Below are 24,933 nucleotides of genomic sequence, written 5' to 3'. Positions count from 1 at the left end.
TGAGAATTACATTCTTCCAAGCAACCACATTGCCTTATGGTGAAAGGAATAAGTAGGTAAGTAATAATATGCCATAGCAGTTGGTTTATTTATTCTCTCTTTCTCTCCATACCAACCTTCCCCCAATGTGGATATAATTTTAGGAAGTCAATACTTAGCAATCAATCAATTTCAGCTCAAACAGAGCATATATGAAGAATGGAATTGTCAATCTGTGGTGAGAATCTGTGAGAACGATCCTTTCTACCCTGGAAAGAATGCATTTTCTGGCTCTGAGAACCTCTTGAGAGGCCATTAAGAGCAAGTGGATAAAAGCAGTTTTAGAAATATGGTTGCCATTCCACTTATCTAGGCTGGTCATAAGAACTGGAGCCAAGATCCAAGAGAAACAAGATCAGCCAAGCCCAACCCGGCTGTGTAGTTCCAGTAGTCTCAGTGACTTCATCTGTAGAGGGAAAAATGGTTGTAGGTGACCAACTTCTTCAGTTTGCCTGGACCAAAGAGTTTCCCAGGACAATGGATGTAGGACTTTCAATGTTAAAACCAGCTCAGTCCCAAGCAAACCAGGATTTTTGGTCACACTAAATTATTGTGAGTCACTAAATATTATATAAAGAAATATAAAATATATAATTCACATGATGTATGGTGCATGGTAGGCACTTAACATATGTTAGTTCAGTTGATATATATTAACCCAACTTAAGAGCAAGGAAACTGCCTGACCAGGCGGTGGCACAGTAGATAGAGTGTTGGACTAGGATGCAGAAGGACCCAGGTTCGAGACCCCAAGGTCTCCAGCTTAAGCATAGGCTCATCTGGTTTGAGCAAAAAGCTCATCAGCTTGGACCCAAGGTCGTTGGTTACTGGGTCTGCTGAAGGCTCGCGGTCAAGGCACATATGAGAAAGCAATCAATGAACAACTAAGGTGTCAAAACGAAAAACTGATGATTGATACTTCTCATCTCTCTCCATTCCTGTCTGTCTGTCCTTCTCTCTGACTCTCTCTCTGTCCCTGTAAAGAAAAAAAAAAAAGAGCAAGGAAACCAAATCTTTTCCCTCGACATGTGGATATTGGTTTGGCTTGGCTGACTGGTACCAAGGGTTTGTGAGATCCTTCTGGTGGGAGGGATGTGAAAATTATGAAGGCCTACTTTTAGTTGCCAGAATTGAACAACTCTGGAGTCACCAAAGAGCAAACCCAACCCAAGATGAGCAATAAAGGAGAGAAAGGCAGTTTTCTGGCCAGGCACTGGAGCCACATATCGTTCTAAGGCCTTAGGACCAAGGATACATGTCACATGGTCCTTCTTCTCCCATTTCTAATGAGAAAAGAGCTAAAGTTGGGACAGAAGACGTTTACCTTATTGGATGAACTCAAAAAGAGTTTGGAAGCTTTGGCTAGAAAAAATAATAAAAATATTTATTCAAAAGTCTTAGAGTTTCCAATCTTGAAACATAGCTGGGCAAAAATCCAGAAGTTTTCCAAAAAAAGAAATATTAAGAATTTTTCTAGTAAAAAGTGCACTCTTAGGAATAATCATGCCTGCATTCTGAGCCCTAAGATTGGTCCAAAATGGTTATATCAGATGTCAGGCAGTCTGGGTGATGGATGCCAGGTGATCTACAGTACAGACACCAGGTGGTTCAGTCACATCCGGTGGCCTGGATAATTAATGGATGTCAGGTAGCCTGGATATGTGATCAGAGGGTTATCTGGAAAACTGGGCTATGTCCAGATGTACATCCAGGCATTGACACAAGACCAAAAAGTTCAAAAACTTTTAAGTTCTCAGGCTAGTTAGAACAAGAATAGAGTCTTCTCACGCTTCAACCTTCATAATGGTAATGATGCTGGCAGCTTGGTTAAAGTGATTGCATTTTCTATATTCCCTACCTTCACTCTTCGCTCAGTCCCTAAAGCATTTCCTTCTCGGAGGAGATCCTGAGACAGGCTGTGTTTCCAATGTAGGAGTGAAGATGATTGGATTTCCTTTAGCGTTGGAAAACTTAAAATGGGGTGGCTTCCTCACCTTTGTTTATGTTACCAATTTGTACCTTGGAAGGATACAAGAAAAGAGAAAGGGGGCAAAGAGGAAGAGGAGACGGTGTGATCATTCTAGACCAGGGGTTCCCAAACTACGGCCGGCGGGCAGCATGCGGCCCCCTGAGGCCATTTATCCGGCCCCCACCGCACTTCCGGAAGGGGCACCTCTTTCATTGGTGGTCAGTGAGAGGAGCATAGTTCCCATTGAAATACTGGTCAGTTTGTCGATTTAAATTTACTTGTTCTTTATTTTAAATATTGTATTTGTTCCCGTTTTGTTTTTTTTTACTTTAAAATAAGATATGTGCAGTGTGCATAGGGATTTGTTCATAGTTTTTTTTTATAGTCCGGCCCTCCAATGGTCTGAGGGACAGTGAACTCCCCCCTGTGTAAAAAGTTTGGGGACCCCTGTTCTAGACCTTTTAGGCAGGAAGGCAAATTGAAAAGGAAGCTCGTATTTACTCTTTTCTCTGTTCTTGCCCTCTGACACCTTAAAACCAGTGGTGGGATTCAGCGAGATGGCACCTGTTTGGTAGAACCAAAACCTAATTTTCTGTTGAGTCCAGTGAACCGGTTGTTAAAATGGCACTTGTAATCAGGGTTCTCTCTAAGGTGGGTGCCTGGGCAGCTGCCCGATGTGGAAATCACAAATTTACATTCCTTACTCTTTTTGAACGTTCATTTGCACAACAGCAGCATATTCTAAGCACACATAGTAATGTTCATTCCATCCATAGGTGAAAAAATTTTGCTGGAACTCTGCTTGTAATCTTTATTTACTCATTTCATAAAACTCATTATAACTTTGATGAAATACAACATTTTTTAAATACAACATTTTAATTTCCTCGCGTTTGTTACTTCAGTAAACAAACATATAACATAAAGAGGAGAAGTGCCAAATAACCAGGGGGTGACAGGCTGTCACTGGAAATATCTTAAATAACAGTTTTATTGGTTTTTGTCAGGTATTGTTTAATATTTTTTCATTAATATTTTAAAACTTTTCTTATAATAATCTAGTTTTGTGTACCTCTTTTATTGTTCTTATTTAAGTATTAAATACATTAAATAATGAACTACCTTTCAGTATATTTAAAAAAAATTTTTTTATGTTGCTGAAGTGAGAAGTAAGGAGGCAGAGAGACAAACTCCTGCATGTGCCCAACCAGGATCCACCCAGCAAGCCCACTAGGGGGCGATGCTCTGCCCATGTGGGGCATTGCTCCATTGCAACTGGAGCCATTCTAGTACCTGAGGCAGAGCCATGGAGCCATCCTCAGTGCCCAGGCCAACTTTGCTCCAATGGAGCCCTGGCTGCAGGAGTGGAAGAGAGAGATGGAGAGAAAAGAGAGGGGGAAGGATGGAGAAGCAGATGGGTGCTTCTCTTGTGTGCCCTGGCCGGGAATCGAACTCAGAGCTTCCACAAGCCAGCCTGACCCTCTCAGTATATCTTTTTTTAGACTTCAAACAGTTATTAGGACAGAGAACTGGTTGTTAAATTGTTTGGGTCTCCTGGAATAATCAATTTATGTAGCATTCCCTCTTTAGCTTCAGGGTCATTCTAAAAACACACAAACTAAAACACAAAGAACCTCTTAGAAGAGAATCCTGAGTTAGTGGCTTTAAGACCTTAAGGGGAAATGAGGGCTGAGAGCTTGAGTTTACAAGTGAACCAATGAAAGTCCTAATACATACTGTTTTTATAAACCACCTATTAGCCAGATTTCCCTTTGTCCTTGAGAACTGGCCTCCTAACTCTCCTGGGAGAGGTCTGTGCCTTTGCCAAAATTTCTGTGACTTCCCAGAGGCTTGTAGTCTTAGTGCCACGCTGACTACTCCAAGTCCCTTCCTGGTGGGCTCTCAGTCTCCCTGTGTCACCTCCCAGCCAGCTCAGGCACGGAGAGTTCAGACCTTCTTTGGTTTTTGCCAAATTGGTCTCATACAGCCTATATGTGAGTAGCAGGCTTTTTAAAACAATATGTTTATTTTTTTATTAAACCACATTTAGTAATCTATGTTCAGATTATTTTTCTTTCTTTTTTAAAAATTTTATTTATTCATTTTTATTAGAGAGAGAGAGGAAAGAGAGAGAGAACAGGAGGAGGAGCAGGAAGCATCAACTCCCATATGTGCCTTGACCAGGCAAGCCAAGGGTTTTGAAGTAGTAGGCTTTTTGACAGTTCACAACTATGGAGCAGTTTGTTGCAGAGAAACACAATTTGTGTGTGTGTGTGAGAGAGAGACAGAGAGAGGGACAAATAGGGACAGACAGACAGGAAGGAAGAGCATCAATTGTTCATTGCAACGCCTTAGTTGTTTATTGATTGCTTTCTCATATGTGCCTTTACCGGGGCTATAACAGAGTGAGTGACCCCTTGCTCAAGCCAGCGACCTTGGGCTGAAGCCAGTGACCATGGGGTCTCACACTCAAGTTGAATGAGCCTGTTATGCTCAAGCGGGCAGCTTCGGGTTTCAAACCTCGGTCCTTTGCGTCCCAGACCAATGCTATATCCACTGCGCCATCTCTTGGTCAGGCAAGAGAAACACAATTTTTAAAATGAGATATTAGCTATCCTTCTTAAAATCCTCTGGCCACTGGAAATTTCCTCCGCAGTTCCAGCCACCTACCATATTTTTGGCAACTCTGACCTAACCCCACTCCCCCTTCTGAGTCCCCTCAGATCTCCTTGCTTCTCGGTTTTTGAACTCCCCACCCCAACTCCCCTCACTTTTCAGTCACATGCATTTCCCTCTGCCCCTCACCTTGGCTCATCTTTGCACAGCTAAACACATGTATTGTGTTGAACTTTACACAAAGACTACCTCCTCTAAGTCTAGCCCTTCAGCAGCCTAGAAAGCCTGAGAAAGGATGTAACATTTCCTTTCCCCTTATTCCTTCCCATCAACCTCTGCAAGAGGACAAAACAGCCCCGGGTTCAGTCCTGGGAGTCAGGCCCATGCCCCTCTTAGCTTAGACGGGAGAAGCAGCAAGTGCCTGTTTTGATTTCAAATAACAATTTATTCACTTTATGGCATTTATATGCACTAAAACAAAACAATAAGGACCACATGCTAATAGAATACTATCAGTGAACATTTTATGCATCATAAATGAGGAATGATGGATACAGTACAAACAATTGCCTTTTACTACTTTGGTTCTCCAGAAATGTCACAATCTCCTCCTCTTGGCTCCAGTGAGAAGAGTGTCATCGTTGTCTTTTCTCCGTGGTCTGTCTGATGTCACACTGAGGTTGATGCCTTTCCCAGGGAGCTCCGAGGGGAGCAGAGTGGTAGGAAACCCAGCGGAGGGAGGCTAAGTGCTCTCTTATTTGGATTTATCAACCAGCCTTGGTTGAGTCTCCCACTCACCCAACACACAGAGATCTTATAGCCTTGGTTTCGTCCAAGAGCACTCTTAGGGAGCCCTCAGTGCACTTACCAGCTCTGCCTCCCCTGACAGTGCTCTCCCTCAGCCTCCCTCAGCCGGGCCAGGCTTTCGTTTCCTGAGTTCCTTCCTCCCTCCCTCCCTCCCTCCCTCCTTCCTTCCTTCCCTTCCTTCCTCCCTCCCTCCCTCCCTTCCTTCCTTCCTTCCTTCCTTCCTTCCTTCCTTCCTTCCTTCCTTCCTTCCTTCCTTCTGCCTTTGTTCTGCCCCCCCCTTTTTTTTTACTTATTCCCTATTCTTTCTTATTCTAAGTATTCTTACTACAATGACTCAACATTCTTTTTAAGTCTTACACGTCAGTTTTAAAGAGGGTGCACAGAAGAAAATCTTCATTCCCTAGAATTCCATGTCAGGGGCACTCATGATTAAGAAGGTGATTTTATCACAAGTATCAGAAACCTATTTGAGCTGCCATGGCAAGGAGAGAGAGAGAGAGAGAGAGAGAGAGAGAGAGAGAGAGAGAGAGAGAGTGTGAGAGAGAGAGAGAGAATTTTTATTATAACAACAAAGAAGGTTCTCACAGTTCCAAAGCAGAACCACCAGCCAGCCTCAGAGGGCGGTCGCTGCACCATCTCAGTCACCTCTCTGGGACAGCATGACCTTTTCCCCATACTTTTTCTGGAGGTCTGTTTCATTCTATCCTCTCTCTGCAGCCTTTTCTGCCTCTCTGTGATATCAGTGTCCTGTTTACATGCTCTCTCTTCCAGAAACCAACAGGAAAGGCCCAGGTATGTCAGAGACCCAATTCAAAATCTCCAGGCTTGAGTCAGTATCCCATTAACTGTTTGTTTCTTGTCCAGTTAACTGTGGCATGGGGCACAGGTCATGCATTACACAAACATGGCTGCCAGTGGGCCATCCTTTTGCACGGAAGAGTATGGCTGGGCCGCCACCCCCACAGCTACTGACAACAGGCAGGCATCCTCCTCTTCTCTTCATGAACATACTTGGAGTTTATGCACAGCTTTCTAGAAAAAGAACTTCACTGTTCATGAAACTAGAACTTGGGCTCCTCCCCTTTCTCAAGACCAACTTCCCCCAATTCTCAGCATGACTTTGGAGCTCTTGGGTTCATCTCCCACTCCCTAATACTCTGTGGCCTGGAGCTAGCTTAAGTCCCCAGCTCTATTTTCTTGTTTTTATCTGTTTTCTTGCTGAGCCTAATCCCATCTGATATGCTCACAAATGTCAGTAGGTAAAATTCATTCTCCTGGTTAATATTTTATTGCATGCCCATGCTGTGTGAGCCCTGTGTCAGGGCCAATAGCATAACATGAGCAAGACAGACTCTGACCTCACCAGGCTGGCTGCCCAGCAGCCCATGTGGGGCCTTAGAGAGAGGGAGCCTCTGCAGGGACTGGCCCAGAGACGGGGATGCGAGACCAAGTCCTCATCTTAACTACAGTCCACTAGTTCATTCTGTACTTTGCTCAGCCCATGACTGGACAGTTCCTACCCAGTAAAATCCTGATTCCAGTTGCTTCTTTACGTGTGCTTCTTGAAGCATGTTCCCACCCGAAGCTGTGTTTCTTCCAGCAACTAACTGCTGGTGGAGTTCATTCCTACAGCTGGGTGTCACTGTATGGCTCACTGTGTGCCATGGACAAGAGGGGCTGCTACCTGTGGCATTTCTCATGATGGGGGTGAACTTCTGACGTGCTGCATGCACGTGGGGCCTGCGGTGCAATCCAGCCACCTGATCCAGCAACCCAGCATGTGGTGTGATAACCTTCTCCTGGGCAGGAGGGAGGAGCAGAGAGAGAGGAGGGGGCCTCAGAGTGGCAGGGTGGGGAAGTAGCATGAGGGTAGCATGGATGTTTAGAAGCTGAAAAGGGTTGAGCCCTTGGAGTGTTAGAAAGGCTGGGCTAGTGATGGCCATAAGGGAGGAAGGTGTCACTTGTGGGCAACAACAAAGATAGTGATATCACTTATTGGGTGATGGTGTATGCTGACCACATCACATATATTAGCTCAATGGCCACCACATCCAGTGAAGCAAATGTGAAGGTTCCCACTTTATAGATGGGGAAACTAAGGCTCAGAAAGCTTAATGCCTTGCCAAGAACCTACTCCTAGTAATTGGCAGAGTCAGGAGTTGAACCCAGGTCTGGGCTATGCAAGTGCCACGTGAATAGTGAGAACCCTCTGGCACCTTTGGTGGTCTCCCGTCAGTGTGTCTCTGGCGCCCTTGGTGGTCTCCCGTCAGTGTGTCTCTGGCGCCCTTGGTGGTCTCCCGTCAGTGTGTCTCTGGCGCCCTTGGTGGTCTCCCGTCAGTGTGTCTCTGGCGCCCTTGGTGGTCTCCCGTCAGTGTGTCTCTGGCGCCCTTGGTGGTCTCCCGTCAGTGTGTCTCTGGCGCCCTTGGTGGTCTCCCGTCAGTGTGTCTCTGGCGCCCTTGGTGGTCTCCCGTCAGTGTGTCTCTGGCGCCCTTGGTGGTCTCCCGTCAGTGTGTCTCTGGCGCCCTTGGTGGTCTCCCGTCAGTGTGTCTCTGGCGCCCTTGGTGGTCTCCCGTCAGTGTGTCTCTGGCGCCCTTGGTGGTCTCCCGTCAGTGTGTCTCTGGAAGACAAGGTTACCCACAGCCCCTGCCTCAGTGTGGAGTGTGGTGGCAGCCCAGTGGTGCTCAGGAGGTGCTGGGCTGGCCTCCGCCACAGTGTAGTGTGAGCTGGAGTGCCTGGGACCCTCAGACCCTTGGAGGGACCCATCCCACTCACTGTCCTGTCTGCAAGGAGCCCACCGAGGCAGGAACTCCCTAATGGTGGCATTTGCTTGTGGCCTGCACCTAAGTACATGCCCCTGACCCTCTGCAGATGTTTTCTCAGCTTTAAAGTGACCATATTTGGTCCTCGAGCCTCCGGTATGAAGGTGTGGTAAATGGAGCCAGACCCGGACAATGGCAGCGAGGGGCGGAGACTGTCAGCAGATTTGCTCCCCCAGGCTCTCCTGTGGGGCCAGTTGGGGCCTTCTTAGTGCAGACCAGTCTCAGTTTTCTCTTCTCATCCGTGAAATGAAGGGTTTGGATTGGATGATTGTTAAGCTCCTTTCCAGCACTAAACCTTACCGAATTCAGGGTTCAGAGCTCGCTGGAGCAGCAGCTGCCCAGTGACCTCTAATCAACCTTGGCACATTCTAAGTACTCAGTAAGTACTTGTTGAACTGAACCCAAAAGATTAGGAGTTTCTCACAGAGCAAATAGTTCCTGGTGGGGTTCACCATACACCCTGAAGTGACCAATTCCCACTGACCAGGGACTCTCAGAAAACACCCGTTGGGTGATGACATTTGGGACTTGGTCTCAGAAGTGGATGAAGAGGGAGAGAATCAGGAGTTTGGGTTTAAAGTCAGGGAAGAGAGAAACCAGCTCCAGGCATAGTAGCTGTGAAGTGGGAGACTCCACAGCACCCCTGGCCCCAGCAATCCACCTCTCCACCAGCGCTGTGGCCGAGACCAACTGCCAGGAGGCCCTGGGGAGTCTCAAGGCAAATCTTACCTCTGCCTTTATAAAGGGGCCTGAGGAGAGGTGTCTGGGCGATCCTGGAGTTCCCATGCTTGGGAGGGGGGCCGTGGGGGAGGGGAGGGGCAGTTCCACCATCCCCTCACAGGCTTGTGTCTGTGGACACCCAGCTGCCAGCTCGAGGTCCTGCTGCAGCCACTGAGCCCTTCTCTTCCAGCGTACCTGAGAATCTCTGTCTGTCTGTCTGTCTCTCTGTCACACACACAATTCTCTTATACACATTGTATCTTTAATTCCCTTTTCAATATATAGTTTTTCTCTCCTCTGTACACAATCTCTCTCACACTTACTACATCTCTTTTCTCACTCACACACAGTTCTCTCCCTCCACCTTCCAAGTCATTTCATACATTTCCTTCTTTCTCTCTCGCCTTCCCTCTCTCTCCCACCACCCCCGCCTGCCTGTCCTTCTCCTCACCACATGCCTTCCCTGGTGCTTATCTGGAAACAAAAGTGAGTTTGTTGTGCCCGGCCAGGAAGCAGACGGACGTGTGGAGGCAGTGGCCAGGGTGGCAACAGCAGGAACAGGCTGGGGCCAGAGGCCGTGTGGACAACCGGAGACCCCCGCACTCAGCTATTCCCGGGAGCAGGTAATGCCGCCACTGGGCTCAGCCAAGGGTCCTGCTCTCGGCCTGGTTCATCTCTTCATGGCCATTCCATTTATTTGACTTTTTATCTGGCCTTCAAGGGGAAAGGGGACTCCAGACTCAGGGAACGGTAGGCACAAAAACCCAAGGAGTGATGTGTGGACTTTTCAGAGAATTGTGTGTGGTCTGATGTGGCTGGTGCCCGGGGCGTGTGGGGTCAAGGATGGCTGGGGTCTAGGGCATCTGGTTGAGAGACATGACAGAACCTAGAAAGGAAAATTAGGTCCAAATCACAAGCGATGTTCTGAGCCATGTCATAGACCTTAGGCTTTATTTTTTTAATTGATTTTACAGAGAGAGGAGAGGGCAGGAGTGAGAAGTATCAACTCATAGTTGCTTCACTTTAGTTGTTCGTTATTTGCTCGTTGCTTGTCATATGTGCCTTGACCAGGGAAGCCCAGGGTTTCGAACTGGCAACTTCAGTGTTCCAGGTCGTTGCTCTATCCACTGCACCACCACAGGTCAGGGGACCCTAGGCTTTAGGTAACTGAGAGCCATTGAGGTTTTTCATCCAGAGAGTAACATGATCAAATCTACATTTTTAGAAAGTAGTTTTTGAACTCAGAGATCACACGGATTTTAGTGTGCCCTCTGGGAATCAAGCAGTCAATCTTCTCCCAATTTAAAGAAAAAATAAGGTTGTTTGTTCAATTGTTAGTTTTTCTCCTATAAAGCTTCCTTAAAGCTCTGATGTCTGCTAGCAAGTGTCAGGTATTAAGAAACCAATTAATTAATTTCCAATTAATTAATAAGCCAAGATGTAAGTTTAAAGTAATAGAAACATTAAGAAATAAAATCTATTTTTTTTACCTTTTTTTCCTTTTAATTGAATTTATTGAGGCGACACTGGTTAACAACAAAAGTATAGAGGTTTCAGGTGCACAATTTTATAGCACATCACTTGTGCCCTGGTATTGCGCGTTCACCACCCCAAGTCAATTTCCATCCATCACCATTTATCCTCTCCAACCCTCTACTCCACCTCCCCCAACCATAAATAAAATCTATTTAGATAAGTGAGATCTATTGAGCTATGTACCAATAAATTAATAGTACTTCCTGCTAGTAAAATTCTTTCTAGTTCACATGCTCACATGGTGCTGTCCAAAGAGCATGCTGACCGTGACCATGTTTGAAATGTTATAAAAGCAAACTCTGCTGCTACACGGGGAACGGGAATTGATGGGAACCAGAAGCTGTGGGGCAGGAAGTAGCTATTACAGTGAGAGAAGCAAGAGATAATGGGAACCTGAGCCAAGCTGTAGCAATGGGTGGGGAAAAGGCAAGAGAGACAAAACATATTTAGGAAGCAAATGAAAGAAGTCAGTGTCTGATTGGATCTGGATAGTGAAAGAGAAGAGGTTTTTTTGGAGTGAGTCCAACATTTTTCCACTGGATGACTGGGTAGCTAGCGGGGCTGTTAATCAGAACAGAGGAGGACAGGGTTGGGGTGTTGGAGGAAGGAACGCAGGTCTGTTTTGAACATGCTGAGGTTGACTCAAGGAGGCTGCAGAACTCCCAGATGTCCAGCTGGCAGTTGGGAATGCTCAATACAGGCAGGGCCTGGAGACATGAGTGACCTGGGGAAAATCAAGATTTAAGTGAGATGGCAAGAGGGATCAGGGGTAGAAATTGAGAAAGAGTCCTCAAAGAGACAGGAAAAAAATATCAAGACAGTGTTGTGTTGTGAAGCCACGAATAACATTTCAGTTCAGAGGGAGCAGTCAGCACCACTGTTGTCCCAGAGGGCTAAGTCAGACCATAGCTGTACAGTGCTGTTGGTTTGATTGATTTTCATTAACTTACTGGTTTGAGGATAAGATAACAAGAGAGGTCTGAGCATGAGATTGTATACTCTGGTACATAACATAAATGAGATTAGCAGGGTTAGCAGGGAGTAGTGGGGACTGTGGCCAACTAAAATGTATATGCCCAAATAAAGAAAGCATCCATCATTCCGCTCTAACTGGTTGTTGCCAAGCAGGAATGTCGGCACAGCCATCAGAGTGTCCACATTTTCAAGAAAAGTCAGAAATATGGATTTTTATGTGAGGTCTCATATATTAGCAACAATTTCAATAACTGATATACTCTGTGAGGGCTGAATCACACATTTTTGAGCTGCCGATGTGAAATATCTGCCTTAGCCAATGTCCTCAGTGTCGTGGGGCTGAGCCAGTTGCAGCAGGTTGGGAAGTGATGGGGTGAGGAGGAAGCAGAGACAGCAAGTGTAGACCAACTCCTTCAAGAAGCTGAGGTGGGGTGGGGAGGAACAGAAAAGGAGGTCAGGAGAGTTTGGAAGGCAGGCAGGATTGGGGGAAGGTGTGCTAAGGAAGGGAAAGCTGTTTATGGGCTAGGGAAAGAGGGCGGAGAGAGATAAGTTGAAGACTTAGGTAAGGAAAGACTAGTTGATGCAATAAGGATCTAGCAGAAGGGGATGGATGGAACCAGAGATTAAGTTGGAGGTAGACCTCCTTTATTCAAAGGTGGAATGCAACAGCAACAAAGAATAGAAGGACTAGCCTGACCTGTGGTGGCGCAGTGGATAAAGCGTTGACCTGGAAATGCTGAGGTCGCCGGTTCAAAACCCTGGGCTTGCCTGGTCAAGGCACATATGGGAGTTGATGCTTCCAGCTCCTCCCTACCTTCTCTCTCTGTCTCTCTCTCCCTCTCTGTCTCTGTCTCTCCCTTTCTCTCTCCTCTCTAAAATGAAAAAAAAAAAAAAAAAAAAGAATAGAAGGACTAGAGGCAGGAAGTTGATGGATGTCATGCTGGAGGCCCGTATTTCCTTGGTGAAGTTGGGTAGGAAGTGGTTCAAGAGGCTTGAACTGAGGAGCAAAGCTTAGGTAGGGATGGCACTGAGGCATATCGGAAAGGGTGCTGACAAAGATGAGTGGAAGGTGGATGCACATCTGAAACCTATAGAGTGGAAACCCTCTGTTTGCATAATTGGGTGGTTTTTTTCAGCAGGGCTCATAAGCCTGGGTGTTGGAGTTGGTGGTGAAGGGGATTAGCACCTGTTACATTCCAGGCCCTATGTCACGTATCTTCCTCTCCTTATTTGATTTATTCCTCTCAACAACTCTGGTCACTTAGACTTCACTCATGGGTGTGTGGCAACTCTGAGATTCATACCCAGGTCTAGCTGAATTGAAAGCACCTCCACTCTGCCACTGTACCCCATCGCCTCTTCCTGTACCCCCAGGACATGCTTGCAGAAATGAAGACTGGGCCAGTGAATCCTTGTCTTGGCATTGGCTGGCTGGTTTTATTGGGAGGTCACAGAGTAAGAGAGTGGAAGGTGTGATGACAGAATAGTTAAAATTATTGACCATTTGGAGTCCATGAAGAAATGAGTGTGGGTCAAAGGCAAGGATACACTGAGGGGATAGAAGAAGGGAGATAGTGAGACAGACTCCTGAGTGAGCCCCAACCAGGATCTACCTAGCAACCCCTGTCTGGGGCTGATGCTCAGACCAACTGAGCTATCTTCAGTACCTGAGGTGATGCTTCAACCAATCAAGCCACTGACTGCAAAAGGGGAAGAGAGAGATAAGGGAGAGAGGGAGGGGAAGAGGGAGAGGGAGAAAAGCAGATGATCTCTTCTCCTGTGTGCCCTGACTGAGGATTGAACTCGGGACTTCTGGGCCAACACTCTATCCACTGAGCCCCCAGCCAGGTCCATGGAAGAGATTTAGAGGAAGGGAATACTTGCTGAGGCCTAGGAGACAGTCAGTGAGAGAATGAACCAGGGCAGAGACAGTGGGATTGGTGAAGAGGAAATGTATTATTGAAAACTTTCAGTGGAGGGTGGAGGTAAGGATGCCACCTGGGTGTCTGGCATGTGCAGTTGGGTGGACAGTTTTGCCTTTAAGCAAAGCATTCAGCATCATGTCATACTCTCTCTCTTGCACATTCCCGCTTCAGGGTCACTGAAACACTGGAGCACTCTTCTTCCAGATCCACAGTGGCTCCTCCCATCTTCCACATCACAATTCAAATATGCGCTCCTCAGAGAGCCTTTTTAAATCATGTTCTCTAGTGTAGCTCCCTAGTCATTTTTATTTTTTTTGACAGAGATAGAGAGTCAGAGAGAGGGACAGATAGGAACAGACAGACAGGAAAGAAGAGAGATGAGAAGCATCAATTCTTTGTTGTGGCACCTTAGTTGTTCACTGATTGCTTTCTCACAGGTGCCTTGATGGGGCGGGGGGAGGGGGGACTACAGCAGAGTGAGTTGACCCTTTGCTCAAGCCAGTGACCCCTTGCTCAAGCAGGTGAGACTACGCTCAAGCCGGATGAGCCCGTGTTCAAGCCAGTGACCTTAGGTTTTGAACCTGGGTCTTCCGCATCCCAGTCCGACGCTCTATCCATTGCGCCACTGCCTGGTCAGGCGCTCCCTGGTCATTTTGTTTAATTTTTTCAGAGCTTTCATCATTACCTTAAACAGTCTTTTAAGGATTTTCTTGTTTACTGTATGCCTCTGCCACTAGAACAGACATTTAAGAGAGCAAGGACACATGGACCTTCTTCACAGCTTTGTTTTCCAACACCTAGAACAATGCACATAAGACACATTCATTAAATATTGAGAAGGAGGGAGGGAGGGAGGGAGGGAGGGAGGGAGGGAGGAAGGAAGGAAGGAAGGAAGGAAGGAAGGAAGGAAGGAAGGAAGGAGGGAAGGAAGGAAGGAAGGAAGACAGGAGAAGCATGTCTGGGGAAGGGTACATGTTCAGTGTCACAATGCTATGGAAAGCAGACCAGGAGCGCAGGAAGAGCTGTCACCTTGCCGACGGAGAGAGCCCACAGGGGTCACTGGTGTAAGCGTGGCCTTTCACGTGGCTGCCTGCCCCTTCAGTTGGGAGTTAACTGGTGTGGGGCCCAGGGGAAAGGGATCCCTCTGGGTTTGTTATGCTGCAGTGGATCAGTTCTTCTCACTGCACTTCTCTCTTCTGTTCCCTGTCCTTGCTGCTGCCCCAGCATTGGCCATTTTCCATCCTTCTTCACTGTCAGCTACAAGACCCTGGATTTTGAATGCAGATTAAATCCTTTCAGCCTTGTTATCCCAAAGAATATCTCACTTACACCTAACCTGCAGAGGCTTGAATTCAGCTTGGTCCAGAAGCTGGGCTTAGTCTTACTGAATTAAGAATTACTTTTCCCTTGAGCTTGGCTCCTGCTCCATTTCAATGGGCCCTGCAGCCCTTTGTCTCCCGTAGGGCACTCAGCGGACCCGCTGTCCTCTGTTTGCAGGGTCTCCAGCTGCTGAGCAGCTCCAGGACATCCTGGGGGAGGAAGATGAGGCTCCCAATCCCACCCTCTTCACAGAAATGGACACTCTGCAGCATGATGGAGACCAGATGGAGTGGAAGGAGTCAGCCAGGTGAGGTGGAGCTCCAGCTGGGCGGGACAGGGACTTCCCACTGCGGTCTGCCCAGGGCCCAGGCCAGGCTGGCTCTACTGTTGGAAGGACCACTGACCAGTGGCACCTTGCAGCTTAAGTTCTGCAGGGCACTTCCTGGCCCTTAAAGACCTCCCCATCTGCCTTCCTTGGTATCCAGAACTGGGTTGGACACTGGAGAGCAAACAGAAACTTATGACTTTGTCTTTATCCTCAAAGAAATTAAAATCCAAGTAGGGAGATAGACCAGACACCAGTGAGGCCATGAGTGAATAATACAAGAGCATGTATACTTTCATGTCCAATGACCCAAACTAAATGCTCCAGGAGAAGGGGGAGCACCGAGCTGGCCGGGATGGACGGTGGGGTGGGGGGACCTGCGCCAGAAAGAACCAGGATGGAGTGCTCCGGGGGCTGTGGAGTCTGGGGCGGGACCGCAGAGTGCAGCTGTGGAAGCAGCTGTGGAAGCAGGTGTGAGGAGCAGGGAGCTGTGCCCACGGGGCCGTCGAAGGAAGAGAACATGCTGGAGGGGAACCGCATGCTGAAGTCATGGGAGCCCAGGGCAGATCGGGGTAAGGAGTAGTGCTGGCCATGCTCTGGGGCAGAGAGGCCTCTGACTAACCATGCCGAGTGCTGCCAGGAGCCCAAGGAGCAGGCAAGACATGGTAGGAGGCAGCAGGAGGGGCTGACGAGGAGGGACCCTAGGAAGGAAGTGGAGGGAATCTGGAAAACAGATCACACCAATGTTTCTCAGCCCCCACCCCAGGCAATTTTAATTTAAGTTAACTTTATTAAAATAGAACTTACTTTATTTCTAATGAGAGAAATTAAATACTACTAAGAAATCAGGCTTTGTCAGGAAGGAGCTTGTAGTACTTTGGAGTACCACAAACCACTATAATATCTAAAACGTTTTTGCTCCTCCAAGAACCAGTTTTGCCCCTTTGGAGCTGATACCACCCTGGTTGTGAATGCATGGACCACCTGTGCCCAGGACTGGCTCTGCTGGGGGCCGCCCTGACGCCCAGAGCCTGGCAGCTGCCTCCCGCCGTGGCCTGGGTCCTTCCCTCCCCCACCAGCCTCATTCACCGGGTAGTTGCCCTGCAGAGCTAAAAGAAATGGGTTTTGACGTTCCCCAAGCTCCAATTTCTCCTGGAAGAAAGGCCATCAAGAGGATTAGCAAATCCGTGCAGCCCCAGGGAGGGAGTGAATTCCTAGCCTCATGGCTGGGCCCAGTCCCCATTTGGAAGCCACTGAGCCTCTTCTCATTGGCTCGTTCAGTGAGCCCTTACTATGTGCTGAACAATTTACAGGCTCATCTCACTCAAACTGCACAATGACACTGAGAAGGTGGGAAATAAAATTATCCCCATTTTACAGATAAAGACACTGAGGTTCAGAGAGGGCAAATAGCTTGCAAGGGTCGGAGCGTGCTGGTAGCCGAGGCTGGATTCTAGCCCAGGCCTGTCTGACTCCCCGACTTGAGGACTTAACCACGTTTTCATGCTCTCCTCACTTTGTCAGTCACCTGTCTCTCCTTCCTCCAGTGTCCAGACTCTGTTTGGATCTCCATGGGAGGACATAGACCTGGAAGCAGTTCCACTGGGGTGGTAGATAAGTGGGGACAGCCACAGATCCTGGGACATCTATCCAGGTCTGATAAGAAAGGGAAGGACATTTCAAATGACCAGGGCCCAGTGTGGGCTCTTGTGGCTTAATGCCTCTGACAGGCTAGTGCAGGGGGAGTCAACCTTTTTATACCAACCGCCCACTTTTGTATCTGTTAGTAGTAAAATTTTCTAACTGTCCACCGGTTCCACAGTAATGGTGATTTATAAAGTAGGGAAGTAACTTTACTGTATAAAATTTATAAAGCAGAGTTACAGCAAGTTAAAGCATATAATAATAATTACTTACCAAGTACTTTCTGTCGGATTTTCGCTAAGTTTGGCAGAATAAATCTTTATAAAACAACTTACTATAGTTAAATCTATCTTTTTATTTATACTCTGGTTGCTCCGCTACCGCCCACCATGAAAGCTAGAACGTCCACTAGTGGGCGGTAGAGACCAAGTTGACTACCACTGGGCTAGTGCCTCTCTGAGCAAGTGTCTTTCTTGCCCAAAGAGACAAATGGAGCGAAGGAAAGTTGAGAATGGGCTTTTCAGAGATCCAGCAGAGAGAGGCTGCCTTTTCCCCACTGCGGGCAAGGTCTGCTCCCAGGAACCCTGGCTATAACTTCCAGAACCAGACCCACCTTGAGGGCCTATCACACACACCCACGGAGACTTGCTCTGATGACCTCATGCGCCCGGAGACCTGATTGTTCCCACAGATAAAATACCCACTTTCCAGAATCCAAGGAGCATCTGCACTACAAACCCTACAATGAAACTGATAGGTTGTAGCTGATGATGTTTCTAGAAAGAGGCTCCTCCTGAAATAAGGGTGCCTGAAAAGTACCATCTGCAAGCTGGCAGATTTCTCACAAACCAGGCAGGCTCTCTGGGGACAGCCTCTGAGGAGACCTTGCCACGGCCTCACTGTAACCTCAAACCAGTATCGGGTGGGGCAAAAATAGGTTTGCAGTTGTGAGTAAATGGAAGTTTATTCTTGTATTATTATTATTATTATTATTTGACAGAGACAGAGTCAGAGGGAGGGACAGATAGGGACAGACAGACAGGAAGGGAGAGAGATGAGAAGCATCAATTCTTTGTTGCAGCATCTTAGTTGTTTCACTGACTGTGTTCTTCTCATATGTGCCTTGACAGGGGGATTACAGCAGAACGAGTGTGCTCTTGCTCAAGCCAGTGACCTTAGACTCAAACTAGTGACTTTGGGCTTCAAGCCAGTGACCTTAGACTCAAACTAGTGACTTTGGGCTTCAAGCCAGTGACCTTAGACTCAAACTAGTGACTTTGGGCTTCAAGCCAGTGACCATGGGGTCATGTCTATAATCCCACACTCAAGCCAGTGACCCCATGCTCAAGCCGGATGAGTCCGTGCTCAAGCCGGTGACCTCAGGGTTTTGAACCTGGGTCCTCTGTGTCTCAGTCGGATGCTCCATCCACTGCACCACCATCTGGTCAGTCTCTTGTATTACTATTGATTATTGTATTATTTTCCATTAAAACGACTATAAACCTACTTTTGCCCCACCCTGTAGTAAGAGGAAAGTGGTAACTCTGAGTTAAAATGATAGACCCCAATTCCAGGCCGGTCTGAGAGAGGAGCAGTCTGAGGGAAAACCTGGGGCAGAGGAGCTCAGGGCCTCCTTCCCGTGAGTCTCCTTTCTCTACCCCAGCCTCCTTTAACCTCTCTCTAACTAACCCCACCCAGTTTCCAGCTAACTCCTGGAGGTATGACCAGTAAGCTTCTAGAGAGGTCAGAGGAAGGTTTGACTGCTGGTCACGTCCACGCTGGTCTAGACAGTTGTGCTGGGAAGTCCTTCAGGCAGACTGGAACTGCAGGGTTACTGGGGGCCAGGCCTGTTTGAGACCTGTCGCCGCCAGACAGAAGAATGAGAAGCATTTCCCTCAGCTGGCAGACTGTAGGATCTCCTCAGGGAAGTCGGAGGGGTCTCAGGAGTTTCCAGAATCCAAAAATTAACAACGTCTAGTGCATTCTGGGCCTCCTTGGAGTGAGAGGAGGAAATGGTATGGAGAGGACCAACACCTTGCACAAACACTCAGGCTCTTGGCGGGTTGCAGGTCTATACCCACATCAAAGAGCATGAGGGAGGGGACCCTTTAATAAAAGTATTTAATTTGCTGCAGGAGTGTTTGCTTTATTGAGTTAGGAGATTAACAGAGTGAAAATCTTAAATCCGCAAGGAATTTTCCCCGGCAGTGCTTTGTCAGGGTTATTAGTTTGGGGGATGTTTCAGGCCCTTGGAGGAGTCACCCGTGGATGGATTTAAATGGCTTTTCGAGCTGCTCTGAGCCTTGCCCTTCTGTGCATAATGGGAACTGTGTGTGTAGGCATCGTTTCTAATGTGATCAATGCTGGTAGGTCAGGCTGTCGATGAGATAGATTTTTATTAATTCTGTCTCTTTAGCTTTCCCTGGAGGGACATGTGGCTGTCTGCTGATATTGACCTTGCCTGAAGCGAGGGCTGGGTCAGGTGGGGTGGGGACAGGCGACCTCCTCGCCGCCAGCAAACATTTCATCCAGAATTCCATCCTCCCTCAGCCCAAGTATGCCTGGGTGCAAGGACAGGAAGGGGGACAGAATGACCTGAGCTGGAACCCACCCAAAAGTGGAGAGCTCTTTTAAAAAATACCCAGAGCTTAGATTCTTCCTTCCAAGAGCACTCCAAGCACATTTCAAATCCAAACTGCCTCTGATCTCAACTCAGAGAGGACTAAAAGCATGAACTTGCCAGAAAGTTCTTATGAGACAGACAGGCTCTGAGAACATTCTTGCAAAGACCGGGAGAAGCCAGAAAGAGGGGCAGGAGAAGTGGGTCAGCTTAGTTGGGTCAAACCAGATCAAGACATTTTCAAAAGCCCTAAATGCTCTTGGCACATAGGTAAAGATGCTTTCTCATTCTGCATATGATGGAGGGGAAAGGCTGAACCCTAAAACTGCTCCTGCTTTAGCTCTTATAGGTTGCCCTCCCAGCATCATGTGTGCTCTTCTTCTGGGACAGCATGCACCCCAGCCCTGTGCTCTCATCAGTCACTTAGGGTCACTCTTTTGAGACCAGAGGTGACCACTCCATGCATAAAGCAGAGTAGGAAGCTGAGAACTCTTAGCAAAGAAGTCAACAAACCTCATCCATTCATTCAATGAATATTTAATAAGGGTTTACTGCATGTAAGCCCTGAGCCATGTGCTGGTGATACAAAAATAAACACAGCAATTGCCCTCCCTATGCTCAGTCTAGTGAGTTCTGGGCATTTGGTGACAGGGGTGCTCTGAAAGCATAGGGTAGTGGCACCTAACCAGACAAGAGCGGTCAAGGAAGATGTCCAGGACAAAGAAGTGTTCACACTGAGACCCGAAGGATGGGTCAGGTATTCAGAGGAGGGTGCGGGAGGGGAGGAGGCCCTGGAGCAGGGGACGCAGACACCCAGGGAAGGGGGCAGAAGTTCCCTGTGGCTGGACTGAAGAACGAAGGGCTGGGGAATGGTCATGGCAGTTCCTATGCAGGCCATGTTGTGGAGTTTGAACTTGATGCTAAGGCTTCAGAGGACCACTGAGAGGTTGGGGTCAGAAAGGGACAGGATTGACTGTTTGAATGAGATCACTCAGGCAAGACAAGGCCAGTTGGGAGGCTGGTTCAGGTGAGAGATGACAAGACCCTGAACCAAGATATTTGCAGTAGAAATAAAGGGGTGGATTGTAGACATATTATTTGAGGATATAATGTAATATTATATATATTTTTAAAATATACTTTGTTTTTTAGAGCAGTTTTAGCAGCAAAATTGAGCAGAAGGCACAGGGGTCCCATATGACTCCTATCCCTACACTTACATAGCATCCCCCATTATCAACGTCCTCCATGAGAAGGGTCTATTTGTTACTATTGATGAGCCTACATTGACACATTATTATCACCCAAAGTCCACAGCTTACATGGGGCTACTCTTGGTGTTTGTTATACCTTCTATGGGTTTGGAGATATATATGCCTGCCCTCCACTGACAAGTATCTTGGAACAACTGTTCAACTAAACCCACCTTTAGTTGGGTTTTTATATATATATGGGTTTGGAGAAGTCTGACCCACTTCTCCTGCCCCTCTTTCTGGCTTCTCCTGGTCATTACAGGAATGTTCTCAGAGCCTGTCTGTCTCATAAGAACTTTCTGGCAAGTTCATGCTTTTAGTCCTCTCTGAGTTGAGATCAGAGGCAGTTTGGATTTGAAATGTGCTTGGAGTGCTCTTGGAAGGAAGAATCCAAGCTCTGGGTATTTTTTAAAAGAGCTCTCCACTTTTGAGTGGGTTCCAGCTCAGGTCATTCTGTCCCCCTTCCTGTCCTTGCACCCAGACATACATATACATCTACCACTATAGTGTCATATAGAGTAGTTTCAGTACCTAAAAATCATCCATGCTCTGCCTCTTCATTCCTCTCCCCTCCCTAATCCCTGATCTTTTTTAGTGAATCCGAGATGTGTCTTAACAGGTAGAACTGACAGGATTCCATGACACAAGCCATATGGGGGAGATGCCCAGATTTTCATTTTGAGCAAGTGAGTAACTTACAGTAGCAATTTAGGAAGCACAAGGCAGAGGTGAGGTTTTGTTGGGTTGGGAATGTTACTTTCTTTTGTTTTGAGGGAAGTTGATGATGAGTTGCAGTCTGGACATGTTGTGTTTGGGGACACTCCGAATGGGAATGTTGAGCAGGTCACCATGTGGATGTAGAGGCCTGGAGTTCAGCATTTAGATGGAAATCTAACCCATAGGAAAGGGTGAGCAAAGTGAGGAGAACGCCCAGGACAGAGCCCCTGAGAACACTAACATTTAGGAGGTGGGCCCAATGATAGGATTCAAATAATTTAACAACCAGTTCTCTGCCCTAATGACTGTTTTAAATATATAAAAAATATATACCAAAAAATAATTAATTATTTCATGCATTTAATACTTAAATAAGAACAAAACTAGATTGTTATAAGAAAGTTTTAAAATATTAATAAAAAATTAAGTAATACCTAACCAAAAAACAATAAAACTGTTATTTTAGATATTTCCATATCGTTTCTTTTATTAAAATTTTATTTATTCATTTTAGAGAAGTTGGGAGAGAGAGAGAGAGGCGGGGGGAGGAGCAGGAAGCATCAACTCCCATATGTGCCTTGACCAGGCAAGCCCAGCATATGAATCGGCGACCTCAGCATTTCCAGGTCGATGCTTTATCCACTGCACCACCACAGGTCAGGCTCCATATTGTTTCTTGATTGGCGTCCTGACTTCCTACTGAAGTAACAAACGCGAAGGAATTAAAATGTAATATTTCATCAAAGGTATAATGAGTTTTATGAAATGAATAAATAAATATTACAAGCATAGTTCCAGCAAGTTTTTTTCACCTATGGACAAAATGAACATTAATTACTACAGGCGCTTAGAATACGCTGTCACGTAGATTAATGTTAAAAAAGAGTGAGGAATGTAAATTTGTGATTTCCACATTGGGCAGTTGCCCAGGCACCCACCTTAGAAAGAATCCTGATTACAAGTGCCATTTTAACAACCGCTTCATCTAACTCAACAAAAAGTTAGGTTTCAGTTCTGTAAAACCGGTGTGAACCGGCTGAATCCCACCACTGGATGGGCCGAGGGAGCGGACCCTACAATGGAGGCTGAGCAGAAGCAGCTGGTGAGAGAAGGGAACAGGCAGGAAACTGGGGCAGGGAGACATTAAGATAGAAGGAAGGTTCACGGGATGGAGAGACCCGAACAGTCTCGAGAGAGAGATGGGAATAGAGTGTGAAGAGACTCAGAAGGATTAAGGTGGGTTTAGTTGTTCCAAGATACTTGTCAGTGGAGGGCAGGCAGGAGTTTGAGAAGTCTTTCAAGGGGAACTTGGATTCAGGGAGGCTTTGTTTTCTTGCTGTTTTTTTGAAAGAGATGTGAGAATGTTGAAGGCTGATAGCAAAGGGGCCAGATGAAAGAGCATGGGTTTTTTTGTTGGGTTTTTTTGTTTTTTTAATTTTTTTTTCTTTACAGGGACAGAGAGAGGGATAGATAGGGACAGACAGACAGGAACGGAGAGAGATGAGAAGCACCAATCATCAGTCTTTCTTTGCGACACCTTAGCTGTTCATTTATTGCTTTCTCATATGTGCCTTGACCGTGTGCCTTCAGCAGACCGAGTAACCTCTTGCTTGAGCCAGTGACCTTGGGTCTAAGCTGGTGAGCATTTTTTTATTTTGCTCAAGCCAGATGAGCCCACGCTCAAGCTGGAAACCTCGGGGTCTCAAACCTGGGTCCTCGGCATCCCAGTCCAACACTCTATCCACTGCATCACCGCCTGGTCAGGTGAAAGAGCATAGTTTAAAGATGCAAGGAGCAGAGAGGGGCTGCCAGATGGAGGGTGCAGGGCTGTGGGGGCAGTTTGTGGGGCTCCCCCAGCCATGAAGGCCCACATCTTTCCCCAGTGACAGGACAGAAAGAGAAGAGGGGGTCACCTGCAGTGAGGTTTGGGAGCTCCTAGCAGTCGAGAGAGTTCTGGGCTGGTGATTTCTAGACTGGTCTCTTGTTTAAAGAGTGAGGAGTTGGGAGCTGACTGGATCGCCAAGTGCTCCTGAGGCAGGTGGGCAGCTCCAGACCTGTGGCTGTCTGTTCCATTGCAGCGAAGCAATGTGTGGAGATTTATGGTCAAAAGAGTTTGTAAGGTTGTTTGACTTGATGCTTGTCTATCGTTCTAAATAATCACACCATTTGTAGTTATCAAGCCACTTTCATATCCAGTATCTAACATAGTCCTTCCCTCTCCCTCCACTAGTCGAATACTAATGCTGATGCTTATGCTGTGCAAGCAGGAAAAGGTCTTTTTATATGAGTTAGAACCTGGATCCCCCTAGCATCAGTGGCCCTGCTTCCAGTGAGTGCTCTCATCTTGAGGTTGTGTGGACACAGAATGGGGCTGTACTCAGGCATTAGTTCCCCTGGAGGCTTAGTGATCACTTACAGATGGGGAATGGGCTTCCTGAGACCTAACAGACCAGGAGGGGCCGCCTTCCATGGGCCTGCCATTAGATTGGGGAAAGAACAGTCCACAGTCATGTAGACAGCCATGCAGTGAAGCAAGACCATCAGGTGGTGGACCCAGAATGGTAGGGTCAGACTAGTCGGTTAGTATGATTGGAAAGAGAGTTAAGTGAGGAGAGAGGGGAGAGGCTCTCCCATAACTGGGTGGCAGCTCCTCAGAGCCCTGGAGGCTTGTCATCAGGAGGGACCTCCTCCCCGCTCCAACAGAGGACATCCTTGAACAGCTCCCACAGCTGCAGGAATGGAGAGACTCCACAGACCATCTCGTGAGCCAAAACCCCAGTTGATTTATCCATATATATACAGTATACAAATATATATAACCATATATAAATATATTAATATATACCCATATATATAAATAGTATGAATAATATATATATAAATATATGTTTTCAACTTTTTTTTTTTTTTTTTTTTTTACAGAGAGTGTCAGAGAGAGGGATAGATAGGGACAGACAGGAATGGAGAGAGATGAGAAGCATCAATCATCAGTATTTCGCTGCGACACCTTAGTTGTTCATTGATTGCTTTCTCATATGTGCCTTGACTGTGGGGCTACAGCAGACCTAGTAACCCCTTGCTCAATCCAGCGACCTTGAGTCCAAGCTGGTGAGCTTTTGCTCAGACCAGATGTGGCCACGCTCAAGCTGGCGACCTCAGGGTCTCGAAACTGGATCCTCTGCATCCCAGTCCAACACTCTATCCACTGCGCCACTGCCTGGTCAGGCTCAACTTTTTATTGTGGAAAATTTTAAACACAAAATGTAGAGAGAATAATGAATAAACCCCCAATCATCCATCATGCACCTCTATCAATGATTAATATTGATCTATCTCCACCACTATTTTTTGTTTGCGCTTAAGGATTTTGTTTTTTGTTTGTTTGGTTTTTGCTTAAATATTTTAAATAAAATCTCGGCTGTTGTAAACATTTTAGTACACATCTTTATGAATTAGACTTCTTTTGTAAACACAACCACAATGCCACTATATCTTTTAATATAATTGAGAACAGTTCCTTAACATAATGAGACACCCAGTCAATATTCAGCTTTCCCTTATTGTCTTAAAAACATCTTTTTACGGTTGGTCTGCACAACTTACAGTCAAAACAAGAGCTACACATCGATTTCAGTGGTTGTGCCACCT

The 24,933-nt window shown here is 46.8% G+C and overlaps 1 protein-coding gene across 3 annotated transcripts in view; it reads left to right on the top strand.

Moving 5' to 3' along the window:
* SLC4A5 (solute carrier family 4 member 5) overlaps positions 1 to 24,933 on the top strand; it is a 109,048-nt gene that overhangs the window by 17,164 nt on the left and 66,951 nt on the right. For 2 of the 3 annotated variants that reach the window (XM_066267420.1, XM_066267421.1), the window contains exon 4: positions 14,904 to 15,033. In XM_066267420.1, coding sequence (XP_066123517.1) covers positions 14,904 to 15,033 — 130 coding nt within the window. Of the gene's footprint in view, positions 1 to 9,471; positions 9,594 to 14,903; positions 15,034 to 24,933 lie in introns of those variants that run through there. The other variant, XM_066267422.1, reaches the window with a different exon arrangement.

This window comes from Saccopteryx bilineata, chromosome 3, assembly GCF_036850765.1.
Source record: "Saccopteryx bilineata isolate mSacBil1 chromosome 3, mSacBil1_pri_phased_curated, whole genome shotgun sequence".
Lineage (NCBI taxonomy): Eukaryota > Metazoa > Chordata > Mammalia > Chiroptera > Emballonuridae > Saccopteryx > Saccopteryx bilineata.
Note: the sequence above shows the minus strand (reverse complement) of the source record. Positions and strands in the feature narration are given on the sequence as shown.